General features: G+C 41.8%; 1 protein-coding gene across 1 annotated transcript in view; it reads right to left on the bottom strand.

Moving 5' to 3' along the window:
* Positions 1-19,670, bottom strand: part of LOC118386763 (rho-associated protein kinase 2-like) — a 101,358-nt gene extending 81,688 nt beyond the window's left edge. The window contains exon 1 of the mRNA XM_035774551.2: positions 19,217-19,670. Within this exon, the coding sequence (XP_035630444.2) occupies positions 19,217-19,315 (99 nt within the window). The 5' untranslated portion in view covers positions 19,316-19,670. The remainder of the gene's footprint in view (positions 1-19,216) is intronic.
* Between the last annotated feature and the right edge of the window lie 1,840 nt (positions 19,671-21,510).

The following is a 21,510-nucleotide window of genomic DNA, read 5'->3' as shown; positions in this document are numbered from 1 at the left end:
GGAAAAGCTGACCACGACTCCATTTTGTTGATCCGTTCATTAGAACGTGTGTTGAAGATGCCGTTCCCATAGCAACGATAAAAACATTCCCTAACCAGAAACCGTGGATTGATGGCAGCATTCGCGTGAAACTGAAAGCGCGAACCACTGCTTTTAATCAGGGCAAGGTGTCTGGTAACATGACCGAATACAAACAGTGCAGATATTCCCTCCGCAAGGCTATTAAACAAGCTAAGCGTCAGTACAGAGACAAAGTAGAATCTCAATTCAGCGGCTCAGACACAAGAGGCATGTGGCAGGGTCTACAGTCAATCACGGACTACAAGAAGAAACCCAGCCCAGTCACGGACCAGGATGTCTTGCTCCCAGGCAGACTAAATAACTGTTTTGCCCGCTTTGAGGACAATACAGTGCCACTGACACGGCCTGCAACGAAAACATGCGGTCTCTCCTTCACTGCAGCCAAGGTGAGTAAGACATTTAAACGTGTTAACCCTCGCAAGGCTGCAGGCCCAGACGGCATCCCCAGCCGCGCCCTCAGAGCATGCGCAGACCAGCTGGCCGGTGTGTTTACGGACATATTCAATCATGCTTCAAGAGGGCCACCATTGTTCCTGTTCCCAAGAAAGCTAAGGTAACTGAGCTAAACGACTACCGCCCCGTAGCACTCACTTCCGTCATCATGAAGTGCTTTGAGAGACTAGAGTCAAGGACCATATCACCTCCACCCTACCTGACACCCTAGACCCACTCCAATTTGCTTACCGCCCAAATAGGTCCACAGATGATGCAATCTCAACCACACTGCACACTGCCCTAACCCATCTGGACAAGAGGAATACCTATGTGAGAATGCTGTTCATCGACTACAGCTCGGCATTCAACACCATAGTACCCTCCAAGCTCAATCAAGCTCGAGACCCTGGGTCTCGACCCCGCCCTGTGCAACTGGGTACTGGACTTCCTGATGGGCCGCCCCCAGGTGGTGAGGGTAGGCAACAACATCTCCTCCCCGCTGATCCTCAACACGGGGGCCCCACAAGGGTGCGTTCTGAGCCCTCTCCTGTACTCCCTGTTCACCCACGACTGCGTGGCCACGCACGCCTCCAAATCAATCATCAAGTTTGCGGACGACACAACAGTGGTAGGCTTGATTACCAACAACGATGAGACGGCCTACAGGGAGGAGGTGAGGGCTCTCAGAGTGTGGTGTCAGGAAAATAACCTCACACTCAACGTCAACAAAACTAAGGAGATAATTGTGGACTTCAGGAAACAACAGAGGGAACACCCCCCTATCCACATTGATGGAACAGTAGTGGAGAGGGTAGCAAGTTTTAAGTTCCTCGGCATACACATCACAGACAAACTGAATTGGTCCACTTACACAGACAGCGTCAGCAGCGCCTCTTCAACCTCAGGAGGCTGAAGAAATTCGGCTTGTCACCAAAAGCACTCACAAACTTCTACAGATGCACAATCGAGAGCATCCTGGCGGGCTGTATCACCGCCTGGTACGGCAACTGCTCCGCCCTCAACCGTAAGGCTCTCCAGAGGGTAGTGAGGTCTGCACAACGCATCCCCGGGGGCAAACTACCTGCCCTCCAGGACACCTACACCACCCGATGTTACAGGAAGGCCATAAAGATCATCAAGGACATCAACCACCCGAGCCACTGCCTGTTCACCCCGCTATCATCCAGAAGGCGAGGTCAGTACAGGTGCATCAAAGCTGGGACCGAGAGACTGAAAAACAGCTTCTATCCCAAGGCCATCAGACTGTTAAACAGCCACCACTAACATTGAGTGGCTGCTGCCAACACACTGACATTGACACTGACCCAACTCCAGCCACTTTAATAATGGGAATTGATGGGAAATTATGTAAATATATCACTAGCCACTTTAAACAATGCTACCTTATATAATGTTACTTACCCTACATTATTCATCTCATATGCATACGTATATACTGTACTCTATATCATCGACTGCATCCTTATGTAATACATGTATCACTAGCCACTTTAACTATGCCACTTTGTTTACTTTGTCTACATACTCATCTCATATGTATATACTGTACTCGATACCATCTACTGTATGCTGCCCTGTACCATCACTCATTCATATATCCTTATGTACATATTCTTTATCCCCTTACACTGTGTATAAGACAGTAGTTTTGGAATTGTTAGTTAGATTACTTGTTGGTTATTACTGCATTGTCGGAACTAGAAGCACAAGCATTTCGCTACACTCACATTAACATCTGCTAACCATGTGTATGTGACAAATAAAATTTGATTTGATCCAAAACTATTTTTAACACGCAATTGAGTTCAGAAGTGTTGCACAATGAATGGGCTTATAAAAGCACATATAAATATAAATAAATAAATAAATATATGCCATTTAGCAGACGCTTTTATCCAAAGCGACTTACAGTCATGTGTGCATACATTCTACGTATGGGTGGTCCCGGGGATCGAACCCACTACCCTGGCGTTACAAGCGCCATGCTCTACCAACTGAGCTACAGAATGTATTATACAACACAACTATCACACGTTCACAGCATGGAGAGACTATTTAGAGGGAGTTTTCCTGTACCTCTTTATCTGGTTGTTGTTGAAGTAAATCATGTGGTCCTTCTGTAGCTCAGTTGGTAGAGCATGGCGCTTGTAACGCCAGGGTAGTGGGTTCGATTCCCGGGACCACCCATACGTAGAATGTATGCACACATGACTGTAAGTCGCTTTGGATAAAAGCGTCTGCTAAATGGCATATATTATTATTATTATTATTATAAATAAGATACAGTTGATGTCAGAAGCCAAATACATTTAAACATAGTTTTACAATTCCTGACATTTATTCCTAGTAAAAATTCCCTGTCTTAGGTCAGTTAGGATCACCACTTTATTTTAATAATGTGAAATGTCAGAATAATAGTAGAGAGAATTATTAATTTGAGCTTTTATTTCTTTCATCACATTCCCAGTGGGTCAGAAGTTTACATACACTCAATTAGTATTTGGTAGCATTGCCTTCAAAATGTTTAACTTGAGTCAAACGTTTTGGGGTAGCCTTCCACAAGCTTCCCACAATAAGTGCATTTTGGCCCATTCCTCCTGACAGAGCTGGTGTAACTGATTCAGGTTTGGAGGCCTCCTTGCTCACAGACACTTTTTCAGTTCTTCCCACAAATCTTCTATAGGGCTGAGGTCAGGGTTTTGTGCTGGCCACTCCAATATCTTGACTTTGTTGTTCTTAAGTCATTTTGCCACAATTTTGGAAGTATGCTTGGGTTCATTGTCCATTTGGAAGACCCATTTGCGACCAAGCTTTAACTTCCTGACTGATGTATTGAGATGTTGCTTCAATATATCCACATAATTTCCCTGCCTCATGATGCCTTCTATTTTGTGAAGTGCACCAGTCCCTCCTGCAGCAAAGCACCCCACAACATGATGCTGGTATGTTTCGGCCTAGTATGGTTCTCAATCAGAGGCAGGTGTCATTAGTTGTCTCTGATTGAGAATCATACTTAGGTAGCCTGGGTTGCACTGTTTGTTTGTGGGTGATTGTCTATGTTGATGACTTGTTTCAGCGCAGCTCGCATTGGCTTCACGGTTGTTATTTTGTTTACTGTTTTTGTATAGGGTTTCAGTGTTCAGTGTTTTCTTTATTAAAATGAATGATGAACACATACCACGCCGCATTTTGGTCCTCCGATCCATCTCGCCTCTCCTCTTCAGATGAAGAGGAGGACGACCGTGACAGTCATGCACAAAACTATAGTTTGTTAACGAGAAATGTGTGGGGTGGTTGAAAAACGAGTTTTATTAATTCAACCTAAGTGTATGTAAACTTCCAACTTCAACTGTACATGATGACTAACAAAAATACACGGGCCAATTTAAATTATGCAATTTAACCTATCGACGAATCAACATGATGGTCAAATGTGTTTACATCGAGTGGTATTTCCATCAATGAATAAAAAGCATTATTTTGCAATGGATTTTTTTTTCTCCAGGTCATTTTGGCCGGCAACAGTTTTATTTATGGATTTTGGCCAAAAGACGGCAAAATTAGCTACAAGACAGCAGGCAATTGCCAACGGAAACCCTGAACTGTGCAAGTGGCCTACTGATGTCCTATTCAGTTTGAGAGGGAGAGCACGAAGATGAGAAGCAGGACCGGAGGTAAGCTTGCTACTGCTAGAATTGATTTGAATAAAAAGTAATGAAGCTATTTATCAGAGTTATTAACCTCACATTAAGCCACATTCGAGCAATTTACATAACTTACATTACTATGAAGCACAGCTGCGGAGATAGTGTGCATGGGTGCTGAAAGGAGGCTATTTTGAGAAGGCCTAATTCATTCAAACAGTCGTCATTTTAATTTTACTTTAGGCTACTAAAAACAATACTTATTTTCCACCATAATTTGCAAATAAATTAATAAAAAATCCTACAATGTGATTTTCTGGATTGTTCCCCTAATTTTGTCTCTCATAGTTGAAGTGTACCTATGATGAGAATTACAGGCCTCTCTCATCTTTTTAAGTGGGAGAACTTGCACAATTGCTGGCTGACTAAATACTTTTTTTGCCCCACTGTATATGTAAGGTCCCTCAGTTGAGCAATGAATGTCAAACACAGATTCAACCATAGAGGCGAGGGAGATTTTCCAATGCCTCGCAAAGAACGGAACCTATTGGTAGATGGGAGAGAAAAAAGAATAAAAAAGCAGACAAGTTATTAATTACACTTTGAATGGTGCATCAATACACCCATTCACCACAAAGATACAGACGTCCTTCCTAACTCAGTTGCCGGAGAGGAAGGAAACTGCTCAAGGATTTCACCATGAGGAAAATGGTGACTTTAAAACAGTTACAAAGTTGAATGCTGTCATAGGAGAAAACTGAGGATGGATCAACAACATTTCAGTTACTTCACAATACGAACCTAAATGACAGAGTGAAAAGAAGTATGCCTGTACAAAATAGAAAAATATTCCCAAACATGCATCCTGTTTACAAGAATGCACGAAAGTAATACTGTAAAAAATGTGGCAAAGCAATTAACCTTTTGTCCTGAATACAAAAAGTTAATCCAATACAACACATTACCGAGTACCACTCCGTATTTTCAAGCATAGTGGTGGGTGCATCATGTTATGGGTATGCTTGTAACGGTCAAAGACTGGGGAGTTTTTCAGGATAAAAAATAAACTGAAAGCTTTCCACCAGACACTGGGAGATGAATTCACCTTTCAGCAGGACAATAACCTAAAGCACAAGGCCAAAGGAAAGGAAAGGCCATGACATGTTTGCAGTCACTGATAAGGGTGAAGAGATGTGGATTAGTGAGGAATGGAGGTCAGTTTACATTGAGGGAAAAGGAACAGTTTACTGCCCGCATCACTTCATTTCCAAGCAATAAAGATGTAATGTTTAGAGGGAAGGAGGATACTTCACCCAAATTGGGATATATATATGTACTACAGTACCACTGGTGGAAACATGTCTTTTTCTGTGCAGCTGTTCGACCCTTGGGGGAATAAACTTGGTTTGAGCCGTGAGTTTTACTTGGTTAATTTAGAACCTAACAGTACACATTTTTGGGCTTTATGTTTGGGGCAAATCTAACGCAACACATCACGGAGTACTACTAATATTTTAAAGCATTGTGGTGGCTGCATCATGTTATGGGTATGCCTGTCATCGGCAAGGACTAGGGATTTCTTTGGATAAAAATAATAGCAATGGATCTAAGCACAGGCTAAATCCTAGAGGAAAACCTGGTTCAGTCTGCTTTCCAACAGAAACTGGGAGACAAATTCACCTTTCACCAGGACAATAACCACATGTACAATGGAGTTGCTTACCAAAATTACATTGAATGTTCCTGAGTGGTCTAGTTGCAGTTTTGACTTAAAATCGGCTTAAAAACCGATGGCAAAACTTGAAAATGGCTGTCTTGCAATGATAACAACCAATATGACAAAGCTTTAAGAATTTTTAAAAGAATAATGTGCAAATATTGTACAATCCAGGTGTGCAAAGCTCTTAGAGAGTTATCCAGAAAGATTAACAATTGTAATCGCTGCAAAAGTTGATTCTAACATGTATTGACTGACCAGTGGAGGCTGTTGTGGGTAGGGCCGCTCATAATAATGACTGGAACCGCACAAATGGAATGACATCAAACATTTGAAAGCCATGTGTTTGGTGTATTTGATAACATTTCCCTGATTCCGCTCCACGAGCCCATTCTTCCCAATTAAGGTGTCGCCAACCTCCTGTGATTGACTCAGGGGTGTGAATACTTATGTAAATTAGATACTATATTTCTGCATTTCATTTTCAATAAATTGTACCTTTTCTAAATACATGATTTGACTGTGTCATTATGGGGTATTGTGTAGATGGCTGAGAGAAAGACATTTATTGATTCCATTTTGAATAGCGGCTGTAACACAACAAAATGTGAAATAATTCAAGGTGTATGAATCCTTTCTGAAGGCACTGTATCTGAATAACAATAGATTATCATTGTAAAATAACAACTGTCTATTAATTTAGGTATGGTTGAATAGGTGTGGCTTAGCATAGCTGGGATAGCAACTAGCCTATAGTGTAAAGTAAAATGCTTATAGTTGAATCAATGACAGATCAAGCTCTAGTAATCTCACACTAGTGGTTTAGTCTGAGGGTTTCTGTGGGCCTTCCTCTAATGAAGTGTTTTCATTACCCATTTAGTAAATTTGCTCATTAATACATTGGCGACACCTACCTGTTTTACGTCTCAGGTTGCCCACAAAAACTAGCATGGATAGAATGCAAGAATTGACTCATATTTGCCATATTCTATTCATTCTCATGTGCCAACATGTCGCTGCAAAGTCTGTGCCATGGTGAAACTTGCACTTCTATAGATAATAATTGGACGGTGTAACTTGCATCCAGCCAACCAGGAAAGCAAGGTGAGGCAATTTAGTTATTCTTGAAAGGATAAGAATCCTGCAAATATTATTTTTTAAGTGAAACATTTTATATAGCAGGCAGTTGGTATTTAGAATTAAATGTGGAGTGGAGGTTCATAGTTACGTGTTGACATCACGTTTCTCGCGTACCTTCAAAATTATTTTTTGGGCAATAAACCTGTGTCAATGGAAACCTGCCTAATAATTCCCTTGTGCAGGTACTTTTGGACAAGTTGCAATTTTCGCGGAGTACCATGGGCTGCGTCTCAATAGCCTAATGTGTTATTCTTCTCCTTATCTCCCTTGTGCCATTGGTCGTTTGATTGCAACCTACAGCATGGGTGAAAGCAATAGTAGATTCCTACTTGGAATTTGCTTTTACTAATCCAGTTTGATTCACATCAACGCAGGGGAGGAGATGATGAGAGGGGAGGACACAACTTTCGACCATTGAGATTTAACTCGATTTTAATCCGTGAAATGTAGGATTTGTAGACATATCCATTCAATAGTTTCCTTTGATATACTGTCTGTTAACTTTCCATTATTGTGTAGATTATATATGGTATTCATATCATACAGTGTTTTCAGAAAGTATTCATACCCCTTGACTTTTTACACATTTTGTTGTTACAGCATGAATTCAAACCGGATTTAAAAATAAGACATTCTCACCCATCTACACACAAAACCCCATAATGACAAAGTATATATATACAGAAATATCTCATTTATATAGGTATTCACAACCCTGAGTAAGTACTTTGTAGAACTCTTTTGGCAGCAATTAAAGCTGTGAGTCTTCCCGGGTAAGTCTAAGAGATTTACACACCTGGATTGGACAACTTTCACTCGTTATTATTTTCAAAATATTTCAAGCTCTGTCAAATTGGTTGTTGATCAAAGCTAGACAACCATTTTTCAGGTCTTGCCATACATCTACGTGAAGATCTATGTCAAATCTCTAACTCAGCCACTCAGGAACATTCACTGTCTTCTTGGTAAGCAACTCCAGTGTAGATCTGACCTCGTGCTTTAGGTTATTGTCCTGCTGAAATGTGAATTCATCTCCCAGTGTTTGGTGGAAAGCTTTAAGTTTATTTCTTACCCTGAAAAACTCCCCAGTCTTTGACCGTTACAAGCATACCCATAACATGATGCACCCACCACTATGCTTGAAAATATGGAGTGGTACTCGGTAATGTGTTGTATTGGATTTGCCCCAAATATAACTTTCTGTATTCAGGACAAAAGGTTAATTGCTTTGCCACATTTTCTGCAGAATTACTTTCGTGCCTTCTTGCAAACAGGATGCATCCTGTGGCGTTCTGTGGCGTTCTGAATTAGCATTGAATAGCCCCCGTGATATGCAACTATTCAGGGAAGTTAGGAACCAATATACACAGGCAGGTAGGAAAATTGCATCCTGTAGCGCAAACTCAAAAAAGTTCCGGGACACTGTAAATTCCATGGAGAATAAGAGCACCTCCTCCCAGCTGCCCACTGCACTGAGGCTAGGAAACACTGTCACCACTGATAAATCCACTGTAATTGAGAATTTCAATAAGCATTTTTCTACGGCTGGCCATGATGTCCACCTGGCTACCCCTACCCCGGTAAACAGCCTTGCACTCCAACACAGCAACTTGCCCAAGCCTCCCCGATTTCTCCTTCACCCAAATCCAGATAGCTGATGTTCTGAAAGAGCTGCAAAATCTGGACCCCTACAAATCAGCTAGACAATCTCTTTCTAAAATTATCTATTATCTAATTTGCAACCCCTATCACTAGCCTGTTCCACCTCTCTTTCGTATCGTCTGAGATTCCAAAAGATTGGAAAGCTGCAGCAGTCATCCCCTTCTTCAAAGGGGAGACACTCTAGACCCAAACTGCTACAGACCGAAATCTATCCTACCCTGCCTTTCTAAGGTCTTCGAAAGCCAAGTAAACAGATTACCGACCATTTAGAATCTCACCTTATCTTCTCCGCTATGCAATCTGGTTTCAGAGCTGGTCATGGGTGCACCTCAGCCACGCTCAAGGTCCTAAATGATATCATAACCAGTGTTTAATAACTTCTTTGGGATAGGGGGCAGCATTTTCACTTTTGGATGAATAGCGTGCCCAGAGTAAACTGCCTCCTACTCAGTCCCAGATGCTAATATATGCATATTATTAGTTGTGTTGGATAGAAAACAATCGGAAGTTGCTCAAACTGTTTGAATGATGTCTGTGAGTATAACAGAACTCATATGGCAGGCAAAAACCAGAGAAAAAAAATCCAAACAGGGAGTGGGAAATCTGAGGTTTGTAGTTTTTAACTCAGCCCCTATCGAATTCACAGTGGGAAATGGGTAATGTTGCACTTCCTAAGGCTTCCACTAGATATCAACCATCTTTAGAACGTTGTTTCAGGCTTCTCCTGTGAAGGGGGGCCGGATGGCAGCTGTTTGACTAAGGGGTCTGCCAGCAGCCTCGTTCTCAGTCATGCGCATTTCACATGAGAGGTATCTCTCGTTCCATTCTACAGACAATGGAATTCTCTGGTTGGAACATTAATGATAGAAACATCCTAAAGATTAATTCTATACTTAGTTTGACAAGTTTCTTCGACCTGTAATATAACTTTTTGAACTTTTCGTCCAACTGGACCTGAATGCGATTTTGGATTTGTTGGCGTATATTGGCGGATATTTATTTTGGCTGGATTGGGCTCTGAGCGCCGTACTCAGATTATGCATTTTCCGTACGTTTTTTTTAAAATCTGACACAGCGGTTGCATTAAGGAGAAGTGTATCTAAAGTTCCATGCAAAACACTTGAATTTTCATCAACATTTATAATGAGTATTTTTGTGAATTCATGTGGCTCTGCAATATCACTGCAAGTTTTGGAACTACTGAACATAACACGCCAATGTAAAATAAGATTTTTGGAAATAAATATGAACTTTACCGAACAAAACATACATGTATTGTGTAATATGAAGTCCTATGAGTGTCATCTGATGAAGATCATCAAAGGTTAGTGATTCATTTTATCTCTATTTGTTCTTTTTGCGACTCCTCTCTATGGCTGGAAAAATGGCTTGGTTTTTCTGTGAGTTGGTGGTGACCTAACATAATTGTTTGTGGAGCTTTCGCTGTAAAGCATTTTTTAAATCAGACACTGTGACTGGATTAAGGTGAATTTTATCTTTAAAATGGTGCCTAATACTTGTATGTTTGAGAAATTTGATTTATGAGATTTCTGTTGATTTGTATTTGGCGCCCTGCAATTTCATTGGCTGTTGGAGAGGAGTTCCGCTAGCGGAACGGGGTTCCCCAGTCCTGGACAGGTTAATTGCTATATTGTAATTACTTCGCCACCATGGCCTATTTATTGCCTTAACTCCCGTATCCTACCTCATTTGCACTCACTGTATATAGAGTTTTTGTTTTCCTTTTTTTTACTGTATTATTGACTGGATGTTTGTTTATTCCATTTGTAACTGTGTTGTTGTATGGGTCGAACTGTTATGCTTTATCTTGGCCAGGTCGCAGTTGCAAATGAGAACTTTTTCTCAAGTAGCCTACCTGGTTAAATAAAGGTGAAATAAAATAAAAAAATTCAACACCACCACTCTTGTCAAGAGGGCGCAACAGCATCTCTACTTCTTAAGGTGGATGAAGAAATTTGACAAGCCACCCCGGGTCTTCTCCAAATACTACCACTGCACGATCGAGAGTGTGCTGATCAGTCGCATCACGATCTGGTACAGGAATTGCTCTGTCCATGACCACAGACCAGTACATCACTGGGACTGTGCATCCCACCCAAATCGGAGCATGAGGTCTGATACCAACAGGCTCAGAGACAGTTGAACTGGACTGACTACCTGCTCTGATTCTCTGCACCTTAGCACACATGCACTCACTCACGTACACACACAAAGACATACACACCTACAAACATACACATATACATTCATGCTACACATACCTAAACTGCTGCTACCAGACTCTTATTATGATTGCTCAATACTGAACAATTTAAACACTTGCACAAATCCCCCCCTTCCCCAAAACACATGTAAATATTTTATTATGCAAAAATGTTTATTCTATTCTACTGAGCCATTTACTTTATGTTTTTATTCTTATCGTTTATAATTTCTTATTGTTGTTGCATTGGCGAGAAGGAACCTGCAATTAAGCATTTCGTTGAACGGTGTATACTATGTGTATCCTGTACATATGACTAATGAAACTTGAATCTTTTTTCAACCAACGTCAACCAACCACTCCAAGAGTAGACCCTCTGTAAGGTCAGGGGCCATATATATCAAGCGTATCAGAGTAAGAGTGCTGATCTAGGATCAGGTCCCCCCATCCATATATTCTTGATCATTTTGATCTAAAAGGCAAAACTGATCCTAAATCAGCCATCCTACTTTGAGCTGCTTGATAAATACACGCCCATAATACAGTATATGATTCAGAATATGTCTATGGAGTTTGCTAGCTAATCTTTCTTTTATAATCCCATAATGATCTAATCTGCCTTACAACAATCTAAATACATAGATCATCTGTTTATTCTAAACCAGTTAAATACGCTCATGGGCGTTATGGGGGAGGGATTGAAAGAGATTAAATGAGCAGAGTGGGTACATACAGTAAGTACAACCTCATCTAGAAAAGATTGTCAATCCAACCTAGACATTTGTATGTGTATTCTTTAAAGGGCTTCATTTAGCACATTAGGTGTGCCCCAAATCCAGATAACGTCATAGAGATTCAGGCATACGACCACTGCCTGAGGCTAAGGCATGTTTCCCCAACTGGTGGTCCGCTTGCCAAGTGGTTTTATTTGGCCCCCCCAAGTTCTCTGAGAAAAATAAAACAAGTATAAAAAACAAATAAGCCTTCAGACAGTATTCACACCTCACATCTCGGGAATAGGAATGGGTCACATCTACTGAGAAGGGGGAGGGAGAGGGGAGCTGGGACAGACATAAAAACAATTAGCATTATTTGTCTTATTATTGCCTGTCTGTGATCTGAACCCCTCACAGAATTGTTTAAAGAAAATAATAATACACATTCTGTCACTAAAAAGAAGATACAGGCGTCCTTCCTAACTCCATTGCCGGAGAGGAAGGAAACCGCTCGTGGATTTCACAATGAGGCCAATGGTGACTTTAAAACACTTACACAGTTTAATGGCTGTGATATGAGAAAACTGAGGATGGATCAAAATTGTACTTACTCCACAATAGTAACCTAATTGATTGAATAGAGTGAATAGAAGGAAGCCTTTACACAATAAAAAAAAATATTCCAAAACATGCATCCTGTTTGCAAGAAGGCACTAAAGTAATACTGCCAACATTGCAGAACAATTAACTTTTTGTCCTCAATACAAAGTGTTATGTTTGGGGCAAATCCAATACAACACATTACTGAGTACCACTCTCCATATTTTCAAGAATAGTGGTGGCTGCATCATGGTTTGGGTATGCCTGCTATCGTTAAGGACTGGAGGGAAATGGAATGGATGTAAGAACAGGCAAAATCCCAGAGGAAAACCTGGTTCAGTCTGCTTTCCACCAGACACAGGGAGATTAATTCATCTTTCAGCAAAACAATAACCTAAAACACAAGGCCAAATATACACAAATATACAGTTGCTTACCAAGTAAAAGTTCCTGGGTGGCCGAGTTATAGTTTTGACTTAAATCTTCTTGAGAATCTATGGCAAGACCTGAAAATGTTTGTCTAGCAATGATCAACAACCAACTTCACAAAGCTTGAAGAATTTTGAAAAGAATAATGGGCAAGTGTTGCACAATCCAGATGTGAAAAGCACTTAGAGACCTACCCAGAAAGACTCGCGGCTGTAATCACTGCTTCTACAACGTATTCTCACGGGTGTGAATACTTATGAGATACACTATATATACAAACGTATGTGGACACCACTTCAAATGAGTGGATTTGGCTATTTCAGCCACACTCATTGCTGACAGGTGTATAGAATCGAGCACACAACCATGCAATCTCCAGAGACAAATATTGGCAGTAGAATGGCCTTTCTGAAGACCTCAGTGACTTTCAAAGTGGCACCGTCATAGGATGCCACCTTTCCAACAAGTCAGTTTGTTAAATTTCTTCCCTGCTAGAGCTGCCCCGGGCAGCTGTGTCATGATTGTCCACGATAATGCAAATAGGTCAGATCAGATATGCAATTAATAACTTCAATCAGACCCCCTCTCATCTTAGAGGGGGAATGAAAGAACTAGGGGGGTTTTAACAACTCATGCCCTGTTGTAAATCAAGGGAAAAGTTTCAGGTCTGCACTCAAGATTCACCCAAAGGAATGTGCTTTGTTTCAACAGACTTTTTCTTGCTGAAACTAACACATTCACAATCCAATTCTGGAACAATATTTCTAACTTAGAATGTGAGGTATGGTCATTGTGATGTCCTTAAAAATGTTATGAAGGAAATACTATAACTTGGAAAGTATACCCACAACATATATGAAGTTTCCATACTCTGCATTGTGCATATAATATGAAAAATTATTGAAGTGTTTTTGTTAAGAGAGGGATGTGATTTGAGAAGCATTAAGAGATAAGTAGTTTACCTAACATTGCACAGTGAGTAGTTACTGCCTGGAGTGAAGTCAGGAAGCATGCCAGCCTACCGGAACTGCCCCTTTCGAGCAAACGGTATAAATGATGGGTTTAAAAAAAAAAAACACATTGACCAGAAACGCATAAAGCTGCAGGTGGTTTGAACCTCAAAATGAGGTGGAGACGATAAACTCACCCCAAGGACAATCACTGGTACGGCTGAAAGTAAAGTATCTTCGAAAGCGTTTTTAAGTTTGACCATCCTGTTACTCTGCTCAAACTATCGATACGACCGTCTGGCCTATCTTCAAAGAAGCCTCTTCAAGAGCGAATGGAAGAGAAGTCAACTCTGTAGTTCTGTTCAGGACAACAAGTCACTGGATACCGGACAACTGCAAAGAAGGACAACAATAGAAGACTTGTTGGAACCCTTTTGAACAATCAGAGTCTTACAAGCTTGCTGCGAAAAGGCCCAACCCCCTTTCCAAGGCTGCCCTGTTCACCAAGAGACCCCCGGCGAACCAAGGTATTTCACGTAAATACATTAATGATTTCTTAAAGCAGGCGGTGGTTTGTGTGCAAAGTATACGGTTACTGTAGGTGAGAGTAGTTTTTGAATGTGTCAATGTTAAGTGTCTCTGTCCCTCTCTCTCCATCTCTTCTTTCACAAGCATCAGCAAATTACGTCTCCAGTCAATAACCGGTGCAGCACTCTTTATGTTTATCCTATGTTGCCATTTAATTAACTAGTAAATAATTAAACCAATTTGTGTAGTACTAAATCATAAGTAAGACGTGGGTGTTTGCAGATACAAGGAGGTTACGACTGTTCAGAATGATGATATGATACCAGGTTATCATTAATATGTTGACTGTTTATGTACATTTGAAGTCGGAAGTTTACATACACTTAGGTTGAAGTCATTAAAAATCGTTTTTCAACCACTCCACAAATGTATTGTAAAACAAACTATAGTTTTGGCAAGTCGGTTAGGATATTTATGTCAATTAGCCTATCAGAAACTTCTAAAGCCATGACATAATTTTCTGGAATTTTCCAAGCTGTTTAAAGGCACAATCAACTTAGTGTAAACTTCTGACCCATTGGAATTGGGATACAGTGAATTATAAGTGAAATAATCTGTCTGTAAACAATTGTTGGAAAAATGACTTGTGTCATGCACAAAGTAGACTAACTGACCTGCCAAAACTATAGTTTGTTAACAAGAAATGTGTGGAGTGGTTGAAAAACAAGTTTTAATGACTCCAGGCTAAGTGTATGTAAACTTCCGACTTAAACTGTAAGTATTCTGACCCTTTGCTATGAGACTCGATATTGAGCTGTCCACTGACTCGATATTGAGCTGTCCACTGGAAACAGGCGCATCCTGTTTCTATTGATCATCCTTCAGATGTTTCTTCGACTTGATTAGACTCCACCTGTGGTAAATTCAATTGATTGGACATGATTTGGAAAGGCATACGCCTGTCTATATAAGGTCCCACAGTTGACAGTGCATATCAGACCACAAAACAAGCCATGAGGTCGAAGGAATCGTCCGTAGACCAAAGAGACTAGACAGTGTCAAGGTACAGATCTGGGGAAGGGTACCAAAAAATGTCTGCATCATTGAAGATCTCCAAAAAAACATTGGCCCCCATCATTCTTAAATGGAAGACGTTTGGAACCACCAAGAGTCTTCCTCGAGCTGGCCGCCCGGCCAAACTGAGCAATCGAAAGAGAAGGGCCTTGGTCAGGGAAGTGACCAAGAACTCAATGGTCACTGACAAAGCTCCAGAGTTCCTCTGTGGAGATGAGAGAACTTTTCAGAAGGACAACCATCTCGGCATCCCTCCACCAATCAGGCCTTTATGGTAGTGAACAGACGGAAGCCACTCCTCTGTAACAGGCACATGATAGCATCCTTGAAGATTGCCAAAAGGCACCTAAAGACTCAAAAACCATGAGAAAAAAGATTTTCTGGTCTGATGAAACAAAAATTTGACTTTTTGAGACTGAATGCCAAGAGTCACATCTGGAGGAAACCTGGCACCATCCCTACTAATCAGGATCCAGGGTAAGATGACTGGAGCAAAGTATAGAAATCAGGTTCAAGTCCAGGCTCTGACCGGACCACTCAAGGAAATTCAGAAACTTGTCCCGAAGCCTCTCTTCTGTCGGCTTAGGGTTGTTGTCTTGTTGGAAAGTGAGCCTTTGCCCCAAACTGAGGTCCTGAGTGCTCAGGAGCAGGTTTTCATCAAGGATCTCTCTGTACATTGTTCCGTTCATCTTTCCCTCGGTACTGACTAGTCTCCTGGTCCCCGCCACTGATGCTGCCACCACCATGTTTCACCGTAGGGATTGTGCCAGTTTTCCTCCAGATGTGACACTTGGCATTCAGGCCAAAGAGTTCAATCTTGGTGGACTTGGAGTTTTACCAAATAGGGCTATTTTCTTTATACCACCCCTACCTTGTCACAACACAACTGAAGGAAAGAAATTCCACAAATGAACTTTTAACAAGGCACACCTGTTAATTGAAATATATTCCAGTTGACTACCTCATGAAGCTGGTTGAGAGAATGCCAAGAGTGTGCAAAGCCGTCAAAGGCAAATGGTGGCTACTTTGAAGAATCTCAAATAGTTGTTCAACACTTTTTTGGTTACTACAGGATTCCATGTGTTATTTCATAGTTTTGATGTATTCACTATTAATCCACAATGTAAACTCAGCAAAAAAAGAAACTTCCTCTCACTGTCAACTGCGTTTATTTTCAGCAAACTTAACATGTGTAAATATTTGTATGAACATAACGAGAGTCAACAACTGAGACATAAACTGAACAAGGTTCACAGACATGTGACTAACAGAAATGGAATAATGTGTCCCTGAACAAGGGGGCAAAAACAAAAGTACACTAGATGTATTAAGTACTGCAGTGCATCTCCTCCTCATGGACTGCACCATATTTGCCTGTTCTTGCTGTGAGATGTTGCCCCACTCTTCCACCAAGGCACCTACAAGTTCCTGGACATTTCTGGGGGGGAATGGCCATCATCCTCCGATCCAACAGGTCCCAGACTGTTCTCAATGGGATTAAGATGCGGGCACTCCGCTGGCCATGGCTGACACTGACATTTCTGTCTTGCGGGAAAATCATGCACAGAATGAGCAGTATGGCTGGTGGCATTGTCATGTCAGGATGAGCCCGCAGGAAGGGCACTACATGAGGGAGGAGGATGTCTTCCCTGTAACGCACAGCGTTGAGATTGCCTGCAATGACAACAAGCTCAGTCCGATGATGCTGTGACACACCGCCCCAGACCATGATGGACCCTCCACCTCCAAATCGATCCCGCTCCAGAGTACAGGCCTCGGTGTAACGCTCATTCCTACGACGATAAATGTGAATACGACCATCGCCCCTGGTGAGACAAAACTGCGACTTGTCAGTGAAGAGCACTTTTTGCCAGCCCTGTCTAGTCCAAAGACGGTGGGTTTGTGCCCATAGGCGACGTTGTTGTCAGTGATGTCTGGTGAGGACCTGCTTTACAACAGGCCTACAAGCTCTGTCCAGCCTCTCTCAGCCTATTGCGGACAGTCTGAGCACTGATGGAGGGATTGCGCATTCCTGGTGCAACTCGGTAGTTGTTGCCAACCTGTACCTGTCCCACAGGTGTGATGTTCGGATGTACCGATCCTGTGCAGGTGTTGTCACAGGTGGTCTACCACTGCGAGGACGATCAGCTGTCCATCCAGTCTCCTTGTAGCGCTGTCTTAGGCATCTCACAGTATGGACATTGCAATTTATTGCCCTGGCCACATCTGCAGTCCTCATACCTCCTTGCAGCATCCCTAAGGCACCTTCACGCAGATGACCAGGGCCCTGGGCATCTTTCTTTTGGTGTATTTCAGAGTCAGTAGAAAGGCCTCTTTAGTGACCTAAGTTTTCATAACTGTGAGCTTAATTGTCTACCGTCTGTAAGCTGTTAGTGTCTTAATGACCGTTCCACAGGTTCATGTTCATTAATTGTTTATGGTTCATTGAACACGCATGGGAAACAGTGTTTAAACCCTTTACAATGAAGAAAAGGGTTTAAAAAGGGAAGGCTCATTTTTTGCTGAGTTTAGAAAATAGTAAAAATAAAGAAAACCCTTGAATGAGTAGGTCTGTCCAAATGTTTTACTGGTAATGTATGTGTGTATATAAATGATATATAAATAATTTGCATTTATGTTCCGACCCTCGAAATCGTCCCGGCTAAATCTAGGTGATGATCCCTGGGCTAAGGGGTGTGTGCTGAGATTTAGTCAAAGAAATGCACTGATAACAGGCTAGAACAAAAACCAAGTGACTCCCCTATCGCCTGACTTATCAGCTAGCAACGTGCTGCCATGTTAGTTGTTAGTAACATACTGTAGTTTCAATGAGCTCCACCCACAAGGTGGCTTTCAGATAATACCGCAGTGCATTCCTGGATGGCTGCCAGCCAGGTCACACAGGGCTTGTCCAAGCAGAGGAGAGGTAGCTGGTCATGGCTACACAGATCCAGTTTTGGTCAAATTAAAGTCTGATTTTACATTTTGTAGCAGGTTAGGAGAATTTACGCAGCAGGTTATGATAATTAATGTAGCAGGTTAGGATAATTCGGTTATGGTTAGGAAAAGGGTTGAGGCTAGGATTAGCTCAAATGCGACAACAAACAAAAAAACTTTTGACTTAATTTGACAAAAGCTGGGATATCTTCTAGCCATGACCATGGTAGCTAACTGTCAGGGAGACCAATATGGGTGTTTACTCAGCTCGTGCTCTTATCTAACACCTGAGCCTACTACATGGTGACTTAGCAAATACTCTTTGAGTTGTCTTTACCTGTGTCTCAGATGTGGCCGATAGAGGTAGCCTACTCGTGATAAAATGCAGCGCTTCCCTTTCTTTGGACGTTTTCACACACAGTTTTAGCTATAGTTTGAATCTGAGTTCGACTATTTTTTGCAATGTATTTTTTTCATTTGGTTCGGTTGGTTTAACATCGCGAAATGTCAAAATAACAAAAAAAAATCCGAAACAAAACCACGTGTCCATGCAAGTAATTTGTTCATTGAACAAAAATGCTCACGTTAAATCAATGTATGATTATCATGAAGCGTCACCTCTGTGTCCCAATATTCATTTTACATTCGCATTGGTCTCCCAACAAGCCGGAGCAAACAGCGCAATAGTCACTCTAACTGCGACGTGAATAGGCTATATTGAGTAGCCTATATCTCCGGTATAGCCCGAGTCTCCCCTAATCTCTAAATCCCTGAATATCCTAAATAAAATTGACAAGTGAATATCACCATCTCATAGGTTATCTGATCAAACGTCCATTCTATAGCTAGTTAGCAATATGATTACTCTGATCAGGGTCCCGTGTGGCTAAATTTGTAGATCAATGAGCTTGAATCACCAGGGTTGGGGGTTCGATTCCCATGGCGGACCAATACTCAAATGTATGATACTGTAAAATGCTCAGGATAAGATCGTCTGCTAAATGTACACACAAAAAGCCAAGCTACTCTCTTTGACATACGTATTGTTACAACCTTACCAGTAAACTATCCAAGTTTAACGCTGACTTCGGGTCTCTGATCATGAATTCCAACTTTTTCCATCGGCTGTCTAGCCTTTTCTCCGCTCCCGACGACATGATAACTGTTTAGTGAATCCAGGTTCGTCAATGGTATGTGATGGCAAGCTGAAATGTTCGGACAACACACTTGTCAATACGTGGCCCTTTAAAACACGGGCGGCCAGCGCTCGAGACAATTCAATATTTTGCTGCCGGTTGGTTGAATGAGCAATAAAAACTGACAGCTCCACTGAACATGCGCTGTTTTGACGGTATAAACGGGTTAATAATTTATTTTCAGTGGTCACTCAACGTATTATTCGACATTAAAGTTGTTTTTCAAATCCTGACAGAATCTCCCCGCGTAGAATTCACTCATTCATTTGGTGGCCTATCATATTAAAGTGTCGACCGCTGTAACCTTATTGAACTCCTGAACTCCGCTCAGCATGACTCAAGTATTATCTTGGTGTAAATGCAAAGTTTTTTCATTGACAGGAATTCCTCCCCTCTTATCTCATTGATTGATTTTACCGTCACAGCTATAACTTTCAATAGTTTTGGAACGCTCATGTGTAGCTCTGTCGACTACCATAAAGCACGGACAAATCCCAATGTCTTTTGGATGTATTTTTTGGGAGTCCTGATTTCGACGTCTGAACCAATCATAGACGTCTATGTTTGGTTCAGATTTGGTATGGTCCACACCAGCCTATATTTGCCATATATCACAAACCCCCAAGGTGCCTTATTGTTGTTATAAACTGGTTACCAATATAATTAGAGCAGTACAAATACATGTTTTGTCATACCTGTGGTACATGGACTGATATTACTTCATTGAGAATGCATGTGTAGAATCAATAACCAAAAAATATGTACAGTGGGGAGAACAAGTATTTCAAACGCTGCTGATTTTGTAGGTTTTCCTACTTACAAAGCATGTAGAGGTCGGTAATCCAGAAAATCACATTGTATGATTTTTAAGTAATGAATTAGCCTTTTATTGCATGACATAAGCATTTAATACATCAGAAAAGCAGAATTTAATATTTGGTACAGAAACCTTTGTTTGCAATTACAGAGATCATACGTTTCCTGTAGTTCTTGACCAGGTTTGCATACACTGCTGCAGGGATTTTTGCCCACTCCTCCATACAGACCTTCTCCAGATCCTTCAGATTTCAGGGCTGTCGCTGGGCAATACGGACTTTCAGCTCCCTCCAAAGATTTTCTATTGGGTTCAGGTCTGGAGACTGGCTAGGCCACTCCAGGACCTTGAGATGCTTCTCACGGAGCCAATCCTTAGTTGCCCTGGCTGTGTGTTTTGGGTCATTGTCATGCTGGAAGACCTAGCCACGACCCATCTTCAATGCTCTTACTGAGAGAAGGAGGTTGTTGGCCACGATCTCACGATACATGGCCCCATCCATCCTCCCCTCAATACGGTGCAGTCGTCCTGTCCCCTTTGCAGAAAAGCATCCCCAAAGAATGATGTTTCCACCTCCATGCTTCACGGTTGGGATGGTGCTCTTGGGGTTTTACTCATCCTTCTTCTTCCTCCAAACACGGCGAGTGGAGTTTAGACCAAAAAGCTCTATTTTTGTCTCATCAGATCACATGACCTCCCATTCCTCCTCTGGATCATCCAGATGGTCATTGGCAAACTTCAGACGGGCCTGGACATGCGCTGGCTTGAGCAGGGGGACCTTGCTTGCGCTGCAGGATTTTAATCCATGACGGCGTAGTGTGTTACTAATGGTTTTCTTTGAGACTGTGGTCCCAGCTCTCTTCAGGTCATTGACCAGGTCCTGCCATGTAGTTCTGGGCTGATCCCTTACCTTCCTCATGATCATTGACGAGGTGAGATATTGCATGGAGCCCCAGACCGAGGGTGATTGGCCGTCATTTTGAACTTCTTGCATTTTCTAATAATTGCGCCAACAGTTGTTGCCTTCTCACCAAGCTGCTTGCCTATTGTCCTGTAGCCCATCCCAGCCTTGTGCAGGTCTACAATTTCATCCCTGATGTCCTTACACAGCTCTCTGGTCTTGGCCATTGTGGAGAGGTTGGAGTCTGTTTGATTGAGTGTGTGGACAGGTGTCTTTTATACAGGTAATGAGTTCAAACAGGTGCAGTTAATACAGGTAATGAGTGGAGAACAGGAGGGCTTCTTAAAGAAAAACTAACAGGTCTGTGAGAGCCGGAATTCTTACTGGTTGGTAGGTGATCAAATACTTATGTCATGCAATAAAATGCAAATGGTCACGCCT

Source organism: Oncorhynchus keta, chromosome 8 (genome assembly GCF_023373465.1).
Source record: "Oncorhynchus keta strain PuntledgeMale-10-30-2019 chromosome 8, Oket_V2, whole genome shotgun sequence".
Lineage (NCBI taxonomy): Eukaryota > Metazoa > Chordata > Actinopteri > Salmoniformes > Salmonidae > Oncorhynchus > Oncorhynchus keta.
Note: the sequence above shows the minus strand (reverse complement) of the source record. Positions and strands in the feature narration are given on the sequence as shown.